Raw genomic sequence first — 14678 nt, 5'->3', positions numbered from 1 at the left:
CATAATAGGGACTAAGAAAGTTAGCGTGGGTCTACTTGCTTTTAAAGCTTCAGTAACTGCAGTCCTACAAGCCAAAGCACCTCTTAAAGTAATCCTTTCTTTCTAAAAATCAGCCACATTTTATGCCCACTCTAGAAGAATATAAGTTCTTATTTCAGTGCAAAGTGATCATGTTTTAGATACTGCAGATGATCCCAGAAAAATGCCCTGAAGAAACTGTGAGCATTATCATCCTCAACAACAAGAACAAGACATACAAACAACCGAGCACGGTTAGCAGGTATCCTTGGATTGCTAAACAATGAGAATAGAATTAATGAAATACATAACATAGCTTTAACAGCGTCAATAAGTGAGGCAAGAGAAAATATGCATCTCAAAAGAGCGAGGATGAACAGTTCCCAAAAGGAATAGTGAAAACACTACTTTATGTAGATCAGACAAAACATTGCGTTAAGCACAAAACTTGTGTTGCCAAGACATACTGTGACTCAAAAGAGCCTTTCCCCCTGCTGGCTCATTACAAAAACAACCAAACAAAAAAAATAGAGACAAGTGTTTGAGAACATGCTGTTATGCCCTGAATATCATTTTTCTAAGAAAAAAACAGCCTCAGGTACACACGAAAGGAAAAAGGCTGCCTGTTAGGAATTTTCTTAACGCAATCAATAAATAAAGGAAAGAGCAAAAATTTATCCTTTAGAAATAGGCAATAAAAGTTCCTCTTGAAAAATCTCAATTTTTGTGGGAGAGGTAAGGCATTTACTTTTTTCAAACCAAAGAAAAATACCTGGGATGTACAAAAAGTATTCAAAGCTTGCAATTATCAGATTGTGGGGGTATATTAATGTGACTAAAAATCACATATGTGACTAAAGATCAAGCCTAATTCATATCAGCTGAGTATCTTAGGGCTGAACCACCCCTTCTATGTACAAACCCACATTATGTATTTTTGCATGGCAAAAGTTCCACTAATCTGTATTTGTATATATAACTTACTGTAAGTGAGAGTTTTTGGTGCCTTGCAGTAATTCAACCGTTTGTCTCTTAGCACAGGCCTGTTTGGAAGAGCTCATCATCTGCTTCAGATCACTGGTATTTGCTGAATGGGACGGACTCCTTGGCATGCCCACTTCAACAAAAGCATCATTGCAACCTACAAGACCAATAAAGAGAACAGTTAAACAGAAACCCTCTTATGTTCTAGTGAACTTATTGAAGCAATGACAACTATAGAACAAAATCTGCTCTTCTTCCTTACAGTATTATCGTAGTCTTCAAGGATAACAACTTGGCCAAGATTAAGAAGTCAGAAAGCTAAGCTCAAATGCACAAAGAAGGCGTTAGTATTCACACATAGAGCAGATGCACCAAGTACTTTCTTTTCCAAAAGATTTTAAGTAATATTAGTCAATATTAAATCTGAAGACTGACAATCAGAAGTGACTAAGTATTTTGAACAAATTTGATTTTATATCCAGTTTTAATAAACTTGCCAGGTGCTCAGATAACTTTTGCTGGAGTAAAAGCTCCTCTTTTGATGTTCAAATACCTTTAGAATGTGTTTTTACAAACACCACCTTCATTGGGCAATGTACCTTTTATTCAATTCAGCATTTCAAATGACCACAACCCTTAATAAAACAGCATCTCCTTGTTGATCAGTATTTGCAAGGGAAACAAGGCCTTTACACGTTTGCTGGAGTTTGAAGTGGCATTTCGTCCCTCCAAGAATGACAGGAACAGTTCATTAGTTCCTGTAGCTTTTAAAAGGCAGCATAACCGAAACACTGTTATGAAACATGCAAATAAAGTCTGTTTGCTAGTGTCATCTAGGTTTGATCTACACAATTTTCTGCAATAACCTTCTCAAAGGCATTCACTTTTTCCTTTCATTAAAAAGCAAAAATACAACATTGTTTAAACCAGCATAGATTGTTTTAAGTGATGAAGTTACGCTGCTGTAAAACATATTAGAGTTTTCATAGGTTACTTCCCTCTGCTCTTAGGTAATAAATAAAATGTTACAAGTGAATTTATGTTGACTTAAAGTGTTTCTATCAACAGTGCAGCTCAGATACTACAACTTCTGTTTACTTTCTCTGACAACGAATCTGGCAGATCCAGTGGTATTTTCCTTCAACATGGTTGCAAAACCAATGCACAGGCAATATCTCTACACTTTTGTTTCATGAACTGTACATTGACTGCACAAACATTACCAGATGAAAGAACAGAATGTCAAAATCTTACCTTCTGCGCTATTTGACTTGGCAGCTACTTGTTCTGAGGCACCATGAGTACTTGCTTGTCTTACCGGATCACTGTGGTTTGTGCTCAACACATTTTCTCCTAGTGATGTGGCAGACAGTGTGGCATACTTGATATTTGAGGTCTGAAATGATTGTCAAATATCAAAGTGATGGTTATGCTTAAGAAAATATTGAAAGAATTTCCCCTTTCTACCTCTGCAGAAGAATAATATGCTTGAACATTCAATTTTTTCAATCTTTAGGTCACAGGTTGACAACACCACTGTTCTATTTCTAAACTTGGAGGCTTTAAGGCTCTACTAATGTATCTAGTTTTCTCTTCAGCTTTTCTTAGCAAAGGTGTATCACAAACAGATCTGGTTCTCCAGAGATAATATTACTTACCTTTACATGACCATTTAAAGAAGGTGAGCCTTTTTTCATCTCTGATTGCATGCCATTAACATGGACTTCAACAGGAGTCAAGCCTGGTGGTGGAGATGGAGTGTTTTGACTATAATTAGGTACTCCAGACAAAAGAATACTAGTTAAGGTTGCTTGGGCAGTAGATGGTATCATTAGGTGTGGAATCGCAGAAAAACCTGTAATAAAATTTGGTCATGTTCCGATTAAGTTTCTCAGGCATTACAGTACTTTACATAAATCTCTATGCAGCTTTGGTTGTAGCATGAAGGAAGTTTCCATTAGAACTGCATGTCAACAACATAATGCTTTGTCTAACTATTACTTTGTAGGTTAACACAGTTTTCTATATAAAACGAATTAAAACATTGCATGTGGCAGCATGTCATAAGTTTGTATTAAGTTACAACTTTCAATTTGTATATTTATTCATCTGTGTTAAGAGAAATTTAAGAATTGTTAAGGTTCTAAACAATGAATGATTCTGGACTTTTGTCATTTTAATACTCAAGTGTTGCACAGTTCATTTAATTCACATTTAACTTGTACCAACCTGTGGTATTTGTGTTAGCAAGAGATGTTGCCCATAATGTAGGACTAGGTGTGCCTGAACTTGGACTCTGTAAGGGACTCACAGAGCTATTAAGGGCATTCAACAGAGAGTTTGCAGCAGTTGAGGTGTTGACTGACAGGGCTGTTGGACCTAAAAGGCCTGAAAAAAATTAAGTAATGGAGTATTTAGCGAAGACTTACAGAAAAGCATTTTTCACAAAAGTACCAACAAAAACTAAAACAACAAAACCCCACTAAATGGCACCAGCATGTATTTTACAAATTTTAACATTAAACCTGCTGTTGATTTGGTGCACAGACTACAATAAGAATGCTTGTTCTTCAACTGAGAATCGTATCTAAGAACTGGAGCATCCTTTATGTCCTTCTAATGGACTAAATATTGTCACAATAAGAGTCTGCACCAACTGCTTCTCAGCCCCACCATCCCTGTGTATCCCCTCTATTGCTTCTGTCAGCGTGTTTCGAAGAAGCATCACTTAAGAGACAAGAAAGCAACCGCACTGGGCCTTGAAGGCTAGAAGCTTTTGGAATTCTCTAATACTTTAACACAATTCCTTATGCAAAACACACATCTAGTCCTTCCTTTCTAGTACAAGTGAATTAAGTTTCAAACAAAAACCTACCTATAAAAAAAAAAAAAAAAGAAAAAAAAGATGCATATAGAATATAATGCATACCAAGTCCAGTGAGTCCTAGCCCTGCTGAGGACAAGATATCCAAACCAGGACAAGACAGACCAACAGGGCACGAGACAGTAGAGGGGTTTGACGCTATAGTGACTCCGCTACTTTCAAGTCCCAAGAGACATTTCCGTGCCTCGTACATATTTAAGGCATTTCGTTCAACACTTTTTACAATCACAGACTGTAGGGAAAGAAAAACAACAAACACACAAAACCAGTAAGTAACAACCACCTAACATGGATCTGCAATACGCAACTTCTTAATACTCCTTCACTGCTATCAGTAACATAGCAGTGTGAGACAGTATGAGATAATGTCCATTAGCAACTATTCAAATTCAGTAGCCTTGATGGTAAGTTTAGGGATTCTGTCAGCACTTGACGACAAGAATGATTAAAGAACTTTCCATCTAAGAAAAACAATTACTGTACCTTGGCACTACTTGATATATCCAATCTTAAGTGCCCCACGATCTAGAGAAATGAATCACTAATTAAAATCTTATCTTCTCTTTTATCTCAGGTCTATACCTTAAAGTGGACAAAAGAGTTGTTCATATTAAATGAATCTGTTAAATTCATTTCAAGTAACAAATGCCTGGAAAATTGCAAAAACATTATTTCTCATACATTCTCTACTGTTACTGTATTATTTTATATATCCCTACACAGTGAACCTTAATTACTGACAGAATGGAACGCTCACTTAATATTTTGAAATTTTTGTCTGTTATGGCATTACATACAACAACACAGATAACAGAGTTGCCTACCCACACTCGCCTGAATATTTTACAATGAACACCACCCATTCAAAGTATTTTGTTATTCTGTTTCTTGTGGTTCTTTTCAACATCTTGTGTAAAACGCAGTCAGACTTCTCATAGTCAAATTATTTGTTTTTTTTTTACTTGGGTTTTTTTGTTTGTTTAATTCTGATTGCTAAAGAACACTGCAGTTACATGGATGAGCTGCAATTTAAGAGGAATTTCTTTAAAAACAAATCAAGAGTAGTTCTAGTTAGATAAAATAAATAAAATATGAGACAAATTGTATTAGCATATTCCATACAAAAGTTAATCTCTGTATTGTCAAATATTTAATTAAAGCCAAATTACCAAAGAGCAGCTGTTGTAATATTTAAACTGATATTTCAAGCAGAGCATATATATATATATGCCTTTTACCATTTTATGATCCATTAAGTTAGGGATGAGGAGCAGTTATGTCAACTCATCAACTCTGACAAATTGTCATGAAAGCCTAAAAAGAATACATTAGCTTTTCACCAACCTTGCTTGGTTGCTTTGGCTTTGGTTTAATGCTTATGAAGACATCTAACTGCTCCATTAACTGTGTTATAAACTGTGGTTCTACTTCAATTTCTTCCTTCATATCAAACATCAGCACAAGGGGAAGGCAACCCTGAAAACACAAGACAAATATTCGTAAGTCGTACAACATTTTCCCATGAAAAGGTTAGCAATAAACTGAAACAGAGACTTTAACACATGTACATCATGATACATGTACAGAAAAAGCAGCAAGGATGAAATTTTAAGTCAAGTGATTTCCTTGTATGCGAGAATACAGGTGTATCTTTCTATTCTGGGATTCTGAACAAACAGTTTGGTGGTATAAGGGTGAAATGATCTGTCCAATGTTTGAAATCCCAATCAGCACATACACAACCAGCATTAGCTATTTATATAGACTTAGAGATGTCCAGAGGATTCAAATTAAGAAACCACTATGATCTACCAAATCAGAATAAAATATTGTCAGGAATTGATAGCAGGACTCACACACTCAAATAGCTCAAGTTAAACGATGTTTGAGATAAGGAAACAATTCTGACAAAAGTTCTCTAAATCACGATTGCCTAATTCCTAACTTTTACCTTTCTCTTCCCCTGTCCTGGATCAGCTAGATAGGCATTTTAAGTGACACCAATGACATTTCTGAAACATTTGAAATATTAAAACTAAGTAAAAAAAAAAATGCCCCTAGAAAAAAAAAAAAAAAAAGCCCAAACCCAAGAAACAACAAATATCTCAATGGTTACATGGTATCTAGAAATTATTAGATTACTACTTCTTATAAAATAACATGAATACAGGGTACAAAGTCATTGGAAAATCCTACTTCTTAATAATTTAGATTCATAATAAAGTAAGCAGTCTCAAATGTGTCAGGAAAAAGGCCACAGTAAAATACATTCAAGAAAGTGGTGTAAAGTAATCCATTTCCTGCGTTCACTTCAGAAAGAAAAATGGCAAATTAGTGTGTGTATTCTTCAGATCACTAATTCAGTATCATTTTATAAGTAAACAGCACTTGTCCACAGTACCACCTATAGCTACACAGTACTTCCCACATCTAAATTACATTTATTCTAACTTTAGGAAAAATAAAGCAAGGCATCTTAAAATATTTTGACTTCAGGAAGACAGACAAAGACAGCTTAACTCCACAAAGTGAACTTCTCTGAAAAGAACAACTATGAATAAAGTCTATTTAAAAACACTGAAAACAATAATCAAGGATTTTATGGTAACAGAACTGCTCAGAGCATTTCATATCTGATTTTTCCAAAAATTTTTGTAAAGAAGTTACAGAAAGTAATATCAGAAGGTCTCACCAAAAGCCTGCTGAATGAAAATGCAGCTAGGGTTTACCAAGAGGAAACAGGAAATATAGGAACTTCAAAGTTGACGTGTCAGGTTATGTTTATAAAGCATGTTAAAAGGCTCTTCTCGTACACTACTGGTTTTTTTTATTGCATCCTTAGAGCATCTACATGATAATGATGAGAGGAACAGGACCAAAAAATGTTCTTTGACAGGAAGTGAGCAAACAAAACTATGTTGTCAACACCCTCTATAATTAGAGTACAGTGCTCGTTATTATATGAAAAACTAACAAAAAGTCTCAGTATTAGTGACAATTAATATATAGCTGAAATCAAGATGTTTGGGTTGAGGGAAAAATACATAACAAGAGTCCAAACCCCTCTTGCTTACATAAGTTTTATTTTTCAATTACTATACGCAATTTGCCCTCATCACTACGAGTATCGTCTTCACCACCATGTTGAATACATTCCTGCAAGCAATACGATGATCATTAGAAGCTGACACTTGCAATACCTGTCAGAGATAAAGGATATTTGCAGTTTACACACTAGAATCCATAGCCTTCTCAATTACATTAGTTACTAGCTGATATTAAAGTTTTCATTTAGACATACTGCTAAGCAATATTTAAAGATGGCACCAGGACATTACATGTGTCCTGCTGTGAAGTGTCTATGCACTCAATTGCATTTTCTGTTAACATTGTAAAACTCTGCCTCAAATTTAGTCTTTTATAAGAATTACAGAAATTCAGAATCACAACAATTCAAGAGTTTAGAAAAACACTGTGGTATTCCTTTTCTCTGTATTAATGTTCAGATGCTTCTAGACAGTTATTTCTAGGAACTCCGCAGAGCTGCTATTTTTAAATCCTCTCTCCCATTCCACAGGACACTTGTGCTGCCTAGTTGTGAAACAGCATCAGCTATTACTCTGCCTGAACCAGAGGAGTTGGCAGGCGACAACAACAATGGTGACCACAGCGAAGACGCCATCATGGACTTGCACCTCGCAGGAAATCAGACACAGTAATCTTATTCCATTGAGCAATGCCCAAGAAGAAAACAAATCAGGTGAAATCACTTCAAATGAAGCCGAGAATGACTGCAGCTATCTATCTGTATGTAGGTATTGGCATCACTGGCATATTTAAGTGGTTTTATCTGAAGCAGAAAAATACTCATTCTACTAAGTTAAGACTCAGAAGTAAGTTTTTATCTTGTTAGTCTTCCCTCAACCTTTCAATTTTTCGCTGTTTAAAAAGGTATATTCCTTCTCTGCAAAACTGGATTTTAATACTCATTTTATCTACAAAACTGGATTTTAATACTCATTTTATCGACAAAACAGTTTCAGGGCATGTCATGTGTATGAGCTGAAACAGACCAAGTCTCCTGGTCACCACAGTTCTTGAAGGGTGATACAGTGGATGTGATGTGGGATACTAAGCTGTACTGATGTGTTTGGAATTAAAATGAGCTTCAATATTTTAAGAAGATGGCCCTCACATAATTCTAAGTTTCTAGAGTAAAGGTGTATTTTGATGTTTATATGGTAGCTTGTTTGCACTTTCTTCTATTTCATGAACCTCCAGAAAAGTACTACTGAGACCTCACCAAGGAAACACATAGAATAAGGCTCTCTCTTTGTATTTACAGACAAAAATACCCTAGAATAAAATAATCATGACCATAACTATATAAACAGAAAGGCACCATGTTTTTGTCCACTATACAGGAAGGCACGCTGCAACGCAAGAGAGATGTGGACTTCTGGAATTTAATGGTATCATGGTTCACTCCGATTCAAACCCAATCCTCCCTTGTGTTTTTTTGTAAATCTCCATACATATAAAAAGCCATGTACATACATTAGTACTACAACAATGCCTAAAGGCTCCTGTGAAGCTTAGAGACCAATATAACAAATATCTATACAAATAATAATAATAATGATGATAATACTCATCAACAAAGCTGTTTTTATAAAAGGCCTTAGAGTACTGAGGGTATGGTACTAAAAAGAAGGTAATACTGCAGAATAAGTAATTATTTCCTACAGGTCCCCAGTTTCCTTGGAAACTTACCTACACAGGAACTAAGAAATTCCTGCCACTTGTTCCAAAAGAAACTTACTTACCAAAAGTGAGGTTGGGAAAACAAAACAACCCACAACCCAACAACAGCAAAACCCTCCAAAAATCTGCCTTCTACTCAGAAGCATAGCATTATCATAAATTTAAACTGCTTATGTTGCATTACCAAGATAATTTTTCAAATCATGATACCAGAGATGACAAATATTTTGGATAACTACAAATACTCACAAACACTGACAACAGAGCACTGAACTGAATCAGCTTTTAGCAACGTGTATAGTAGTCCTTCTTCTCTAAGGCTAACTTATATTTGACCCATAAATACATGCAGAATAAGCATACTTTCTGTAATCTGGCATTTTTTTCAAGTAAGTTTCACTGAAAGTTATTTACCATGAGATATTGCCTGGCAAGACAGACAGACTCAATCGTGCCCTGGAGGTAGACAGTGGATTTCTTCTGTGGGTTACTAGGGTCAGGGAAGTGGATCTGAGCACCGGTCCTCTGCATGATATGTTTGATGTTACTGCCGTTTCGACCCATCATAAAGAGATGATGCTGTGCTGCAATGTCTAGCTGTGTGCTCACAGGGATTGCAGAGGCCAGGCTCCCAGCTAGGTGTTCTAAAAGCATGGCTGTTCCTTCCTGCGGGGGAAACGCAAGAAACAGGTGTAACAGCGCCCATAGGCAAACAGCATTTTTCAGTCAGTTCCCTTAGTTGTCATACATTCCACATTCAAGACAAAAAAAATTCTGTTTTGCTTAAAACCACCGATTGATTTGTTAAAGGTAACAGATAGTAGATAGAGTTTAGTCCATTTCCATTTTATGACCAAATACAGCATTTAATTGCCACCGCAAAAGGCAGCAAGATGATTGAATGGTTTGGTCCCAACAGACCTTCTGTACCCACATACAGCAATAAATGTCAATAGAGATTCATTTGGGTAGGTATACTTGCAAAAATTCTCTTTCAGTTTTGGCCTAAGAGGTTCTTACTGGCTTGAGATCCACCCATCCAAGACCACATCAATCTGTCACACTGCCACTTGTTAACAAGGAAACTTCTTCGTTTTATTAAGACCAATAGGCTCATGGCAGTTCCTTTACTTGACTGTCAAATTCACATCTCCCAATGCCAGTTTCATCGACTGTTAGGGCAACTTTCAAGGTTATATATTTGAGTGTATGTTGAGAAGATTAAAGCATGAAGAACTCATGGGAAGGTGTGTGTGTTTTGTTTGGTTTTGCGTTTAATTTAATTTTTTTTTTTTTTAATTGGAAGATGGGTAAGATTAGCACGTACTCCAGAAGTGCTGGAAACCCAAACAGGTGTGCAAAAAATGAAAAACAGATTAAAAGCTTAGCACAAAAAATGCTGAATCCTAAACTTAAAATATTTTCTATGCATTTTTATACCTCACCTATGCCAGTGAAGTTTAAAAAACCCAAACCCTCAGGCCTCAAAAGTAATTATACAGTAATAACAAGTACTGATAAGGTAGGATATAACATTAATATTGTTCTTAAGTATCTAAATTATATTTATCACATGCAGAAACCTACTTAAGAAGATTCATTACCTTCACAGCACTAGTGTTATTTTGTGACCCTCTGACAATGACTGTAGCACCATACATTCGAGAGCGTTGTTTAAAGGAAACTGAAATATTATATGTCTGACATATATGCTGAATTGTGGGAGAATTAGGATCTGGGATTGGTTGAAGAATTCCAGCAATAGGCAATTCAAACATGAGTACCAATGGAAGCAGCTCCTGCAACAACATTGAAGAGCAAATATTGAAAACTGAAGTCATACTGACTAGAACAACAATTTTATTACTGAATCATCACGTATTGGTCATTGACGACTAGCCTGGCATAATACATCCTCTGCCCAGGGTTCATTGATAAAAGTACTATCATGAGCTGGAAAAAGGCACCAATTTTTCCATTGACACAGAAGTTTTTGTTCTGCATAGGCTCTTTTTGTTTGTTTTCCAAAACAGCAGGATCTTTCACAACTATGTAGCAACAATAAAGCCAAGTAATTTCCCATACTTACCCAGGCAGACCTACAAAGAGTTTGTAAAACTTCCTAGAGAAGTCTCTTTTCTGTCATGGATTAATTGGGGCTCTGAAGTTCAACTACAAATCTACATAAACATCAGCTTTTTCATGACTGTCAAGACCAAGGTTGTGTAAATGACAACAGACTACAAAAATTGTGAGAAAGTTTTCATAATTGATTAGATTTATAGTTATCCATGCCAGAATACACAAACAAGTCAAAACCAGATAGTAAAGACGGATAAGTGCTACAAGTGGAGAACAAACTGAATTCCACCAAATTACTCACACAATTTATCCATGAAAATGGTTATAATTAAAAAGGCAGAAATTGCCTTTCCTATCTCAGATTCACACAGGATGCCTGAGCTTCTACATGCCATCTGTGGAGGGTAAGTTAAGATGCAAATTTTAGCACCATATGGGATACTTTACATCTTGCTTACACTGTGGACTGTGTGTTCAAGGTCCACCTTGGGCTAGCTAAAAAGTCTGGCTTGAACGTGAATCACTGTTTTTATAATACCCTTTGCATTTTACTCATATGGATACTCACATTTGTTCCTGTATTTCTGCTGTTATAAGACAAAGCCAGACAACCCTAGGATTCTCAAAACTATATATATATATATATATTTCGTTTTCCTTTCAGGTGTTCTAAATGAAACACTATACTGAAATAGACTATTACCCGAATTCTAACTCTTGCCGACTCCACTCCAGCTGGCTGTCCTGCAATAGATACCTGGAACATTAAAAACATAGAAAACATAGTATCACATTTTGAAATGGGGCATTGGAAAAATTATTCCGATAACTGCGCTCTGTTTAAATTATTTTGTTTTAAAATCAGTGTTTATTTCACACCTAGTGACATCCTACGTGTTCTCTAAGCAGTAACTGCAAACTAAAACCAGTTTTAAAAAAAACAATCTATGAATATTCTAACATCTAAGGTTATATAGCATTAGCAACTAGAAAAAATACATGGAACAATACAGTTTGGATCAAAAATTGGAATAACTACTATATACATTTACTCAATGCTAATATTCAACACATTAAATTTTCCTGAACATTTTTAAATAACTGTATTTTGCTCAGCAGCCACTAAGATGCACAAGAGGGAGTTCTAAATACAGTGATGAAAGACCTTAAAGTAAACATTCCAGGAATATTAGCATTACAGAATATGTACAATTCAGGGTCAATGACTTATTCTAGTAAAGTTGAACTCTTCCAACAGGACATTCATTTTCACTAGCTATCCACCAAGTTTAGTTTTCAACTAAATTACACCTTAAGTCAAAAGCACCAAGAAATCAAGCGATACGCTAAACAAGTCAGGTGCTGAAGAGGAGGAAACTTTACAAAAGCAGTGCTTTTCATACTGTTTCTCTACTATTCATACCAATTTGTTGACTTTTGTAAGCTCAAAACAATTTTACTTAAAAAAATTAGAACTATTCATGAGCCATCACAAATTGTTTCCATCTGTTCTATAACATTTACTTACTTAGAAAATCCTGTGTTTTTTGAGTGTAAATACCAAAAAAACTATTTCCCTGAACATGAACTCACTGTTACCAAAACACCCAGAGAGACAAAAGAAGTTTAGAGAAGTTTTATACCCTCAGGAATTACAGGATAAATGTGTTAAATATTAAACCATACTTACTTGGTTGCTTTTCTCTGCTTGATTATTCCTATTTGAGTCTGGAAAATGGATGTGGCATCCTGTTTCCTCCATCACCTTTTTAATATTATTGCCACCCTTACCTATCACATGAGAATGTTCTGTATGTGAAACATCCATCTTCAAGGTTACCCGATTGCTCTGGAAACCAAGCACCCATGATTACATTTGTACACAGCAGAACCCGAGTATATTAATGTAACTTCAAGAATGACATTCAACATTGTATTTCCAAAGTATTTTTGCCATGGCTTACCTTCTACACAAATAAGATGTTTTCAAAACTGATCATAGTCAGATACTAAACCATTCACATTTTCTTCCCAATGAGGAAATAACATGGAAATAAATACCCTGAATATATACCTTCACAAAAATGTCTAAGGCTTTTAAAACATGCCATAGCTTTTATCAACTGTGACTTAAAAATATCCTTTTGCTATCCATTCTAGTTTTAGTTCTGTGTTCTTTCACTTGCAGTCATACACCTGCCTGATCTGAAAGGATCATATGAAGACGACTGGCAAATCAAAGCCATGGGACTAAAATAGCAGGGTTTATTCCTCCTTTAATAAAACATACTAATTTTTTTTTTTAGTACATCAATTTTTAAGATACACAAACACTGCCTACAGCGGTTCTTCAAAGCTATTTCATTAACGGTCTATAATACTGTTGTTAATAGTTGTTCAAAAAATGGTGCTTATCACTGCAGTGTTCCTTTTGGCAATCTATTAAGAGAATCAAAAAGCTGGTGTACAGCTACGCAGAAGCCATACACACTGCCCCAAAAGACTTGCTACTGGATGAAAAGAAAATCTGATGAACATAAGACACTGGCCAAAATCTAGATGTTTTAGAAATTGCAGTCCTAACAATTCAGAGTATAAGAATTCAGTAACAGTTACAAATTAGAACTGCATAAATGCTCCTAAACTTGAATTTCAAACAGAAATAAAATTTTAGGTTCACTGAAGTGGCTGCATAATGTACTGTTTGCAGTGAAGCTGTATTTCAGAAGTAAAAACCTCAATCCAATGAGCAAATCATGCATGCTTTTAGCCATATGGTTGAGAATATTATTTCTATGTAGTTCAGATCTGGAAAGAGTGCTTTAAGCAAGTATTTTCTTGTAGCATGATTAAATACGTTTGTATACACCAAATATTAATATCCAGAAGGAATTTATTGGTAACTTTGCTTCAGAGCATCCATAAATACCTTCTGTTTAAATGAGCCCATTAAAGAGATCAATGCCACCACAAAAATAGGGGCTAAGGTAATATTCTAAATAAGTTTTTTTGTAAATAAATATTTTCTTACTTTTGTGTCCAAGACAGACATTATTTTCTCTTTCGCTTCTTTAACGTTTTCCTTTTTTCCAGAGACTTTAATATGGGGATCTATTAAAAAAAAAAAGTTGTTAAAAAATACAGTAAAATAACTATCTAAATTTTCCTCACTGCTTAAATAACTTCAATAATTTACTATTTATAGTTCAGCAATTAACTATCCAACCAACCATTGGGATTCACCTACAAAGCAAATATATTGTTCCGTTCCTTCAGCCCCACAGTTAGGATTACCAGATGACTTTATGATAACCAACATAATCAACTAAAAATAAATGGGAATCAAATACCAAACGTACATCACACTACTATAAACACCTGCAATGCAATTACATAACTAAGCCACCCTGGTTTCTCAAACAATTATTAATAGAGGGCTGCTAAAAGCTTTTTGACAGCCTTACTGAAGCTTAACAAAATGTCTAGGAAAAAAACCTCATCATTTCACTGTATTTAAGTAGCCTCTAGAAATTCCTTTGCAGTTTTAACCTGGCAATAAAGATGCCTCCACCAGAAGTTTTCTGTTTGAAGTTATCACATCAAATTTAAATGACATTTCAATAAATCAATTCTCAGAAGTGTCAAGCATATAAATCAAAATTTGCTACGAAGCTATATACCCAGGAGGAACATCAGCTGATAGCAATTTTTGCCCAGTGAGATCCAAAATATTGATTCCACAACACGCTTCAGTTTACATTACAATTTGCAGACCATTGTCCTTAAACCAGCAGATGTTTTGCTGAGCTATCAAGTACAGTTCTGCATCCTGGAATATACACCTCATCGGAAAGTACAGAACTGACTTCGGAGCCACATCAAGTATCAACTACTCAAAAAGGGTAAAAATTACACATTAGATAGTTTAGCAGCACCATCTGGTGTC

At 35.4% G+C, this 14678-nt stretch overlaps 1 protein-coding gene across 1 annotated transcript in view; it reads right to left on the bottom strand.

The window, feature by feature from the left end:
* The window catches only part of BICC1 (BicC family RNA binding protein 1), a 112525-nt gene that overhangs the window by 14702 nt on the left and 83145 nt on the right, over positions 1 to 14678 (bottom strand). The window contains exons 4-14 of the mRNA XM_080402696.1: positions 13764 to 13843; positions 12423 to 12581; positions 11436 to 11489; positions 10255 to 10449; positions 9065 to 9316; positions 5231 to 5362; positions 3932 to 4118; positions 3232 to 3390; positions 2661 to 2857; positions 2257 to 2398; positions 1003 to 1159 (exon numbers count right to left, since the gene is read on the bottom strand). Coding sequence (XP_080258822.1) covers positions 1003 to 1159; positions 2257 to 2398; positions 2661 to 2857; positions 3232 to 3390; positions 3932 to 4118; positions 5231 to 5362; positions 9065 to 9316; positions 10255 to 10449; positions 11436 to 11489; positions 12423 to 12581; positions 13764 to 13843 — 1714 coding nt within the window. The remainder of the gene's footprint in view (positions 1 to 1002; positions 1160 to 2256; positions 2399 to 2660; positions 2858 to 3231; positions 3391 to 3931; positions 4119 to 5230; positions 5363 to 9064; positions 9317 to 10254; positions 10450 to 11435; positions 11490 to 12422; positions 12582 to 13763; positions 13844 to 14678) is intronic.

Source organism: Falco punctatus, assembly GCF_963210335.1.
Source record: "Falco punctatus genome assembly, chromosome: 9".
Taxonomy (NCBI): domain Eukaryota; kingdom Metazoa; phylum Chordata; class Aves; order Falconiformes; family Falconidae; genus Falco; species Falco punctatus.
Note: the sequence above shows the minus strand (reverse complement) of the source record. Positions and strands in the feature narration are given on the sequence as shown.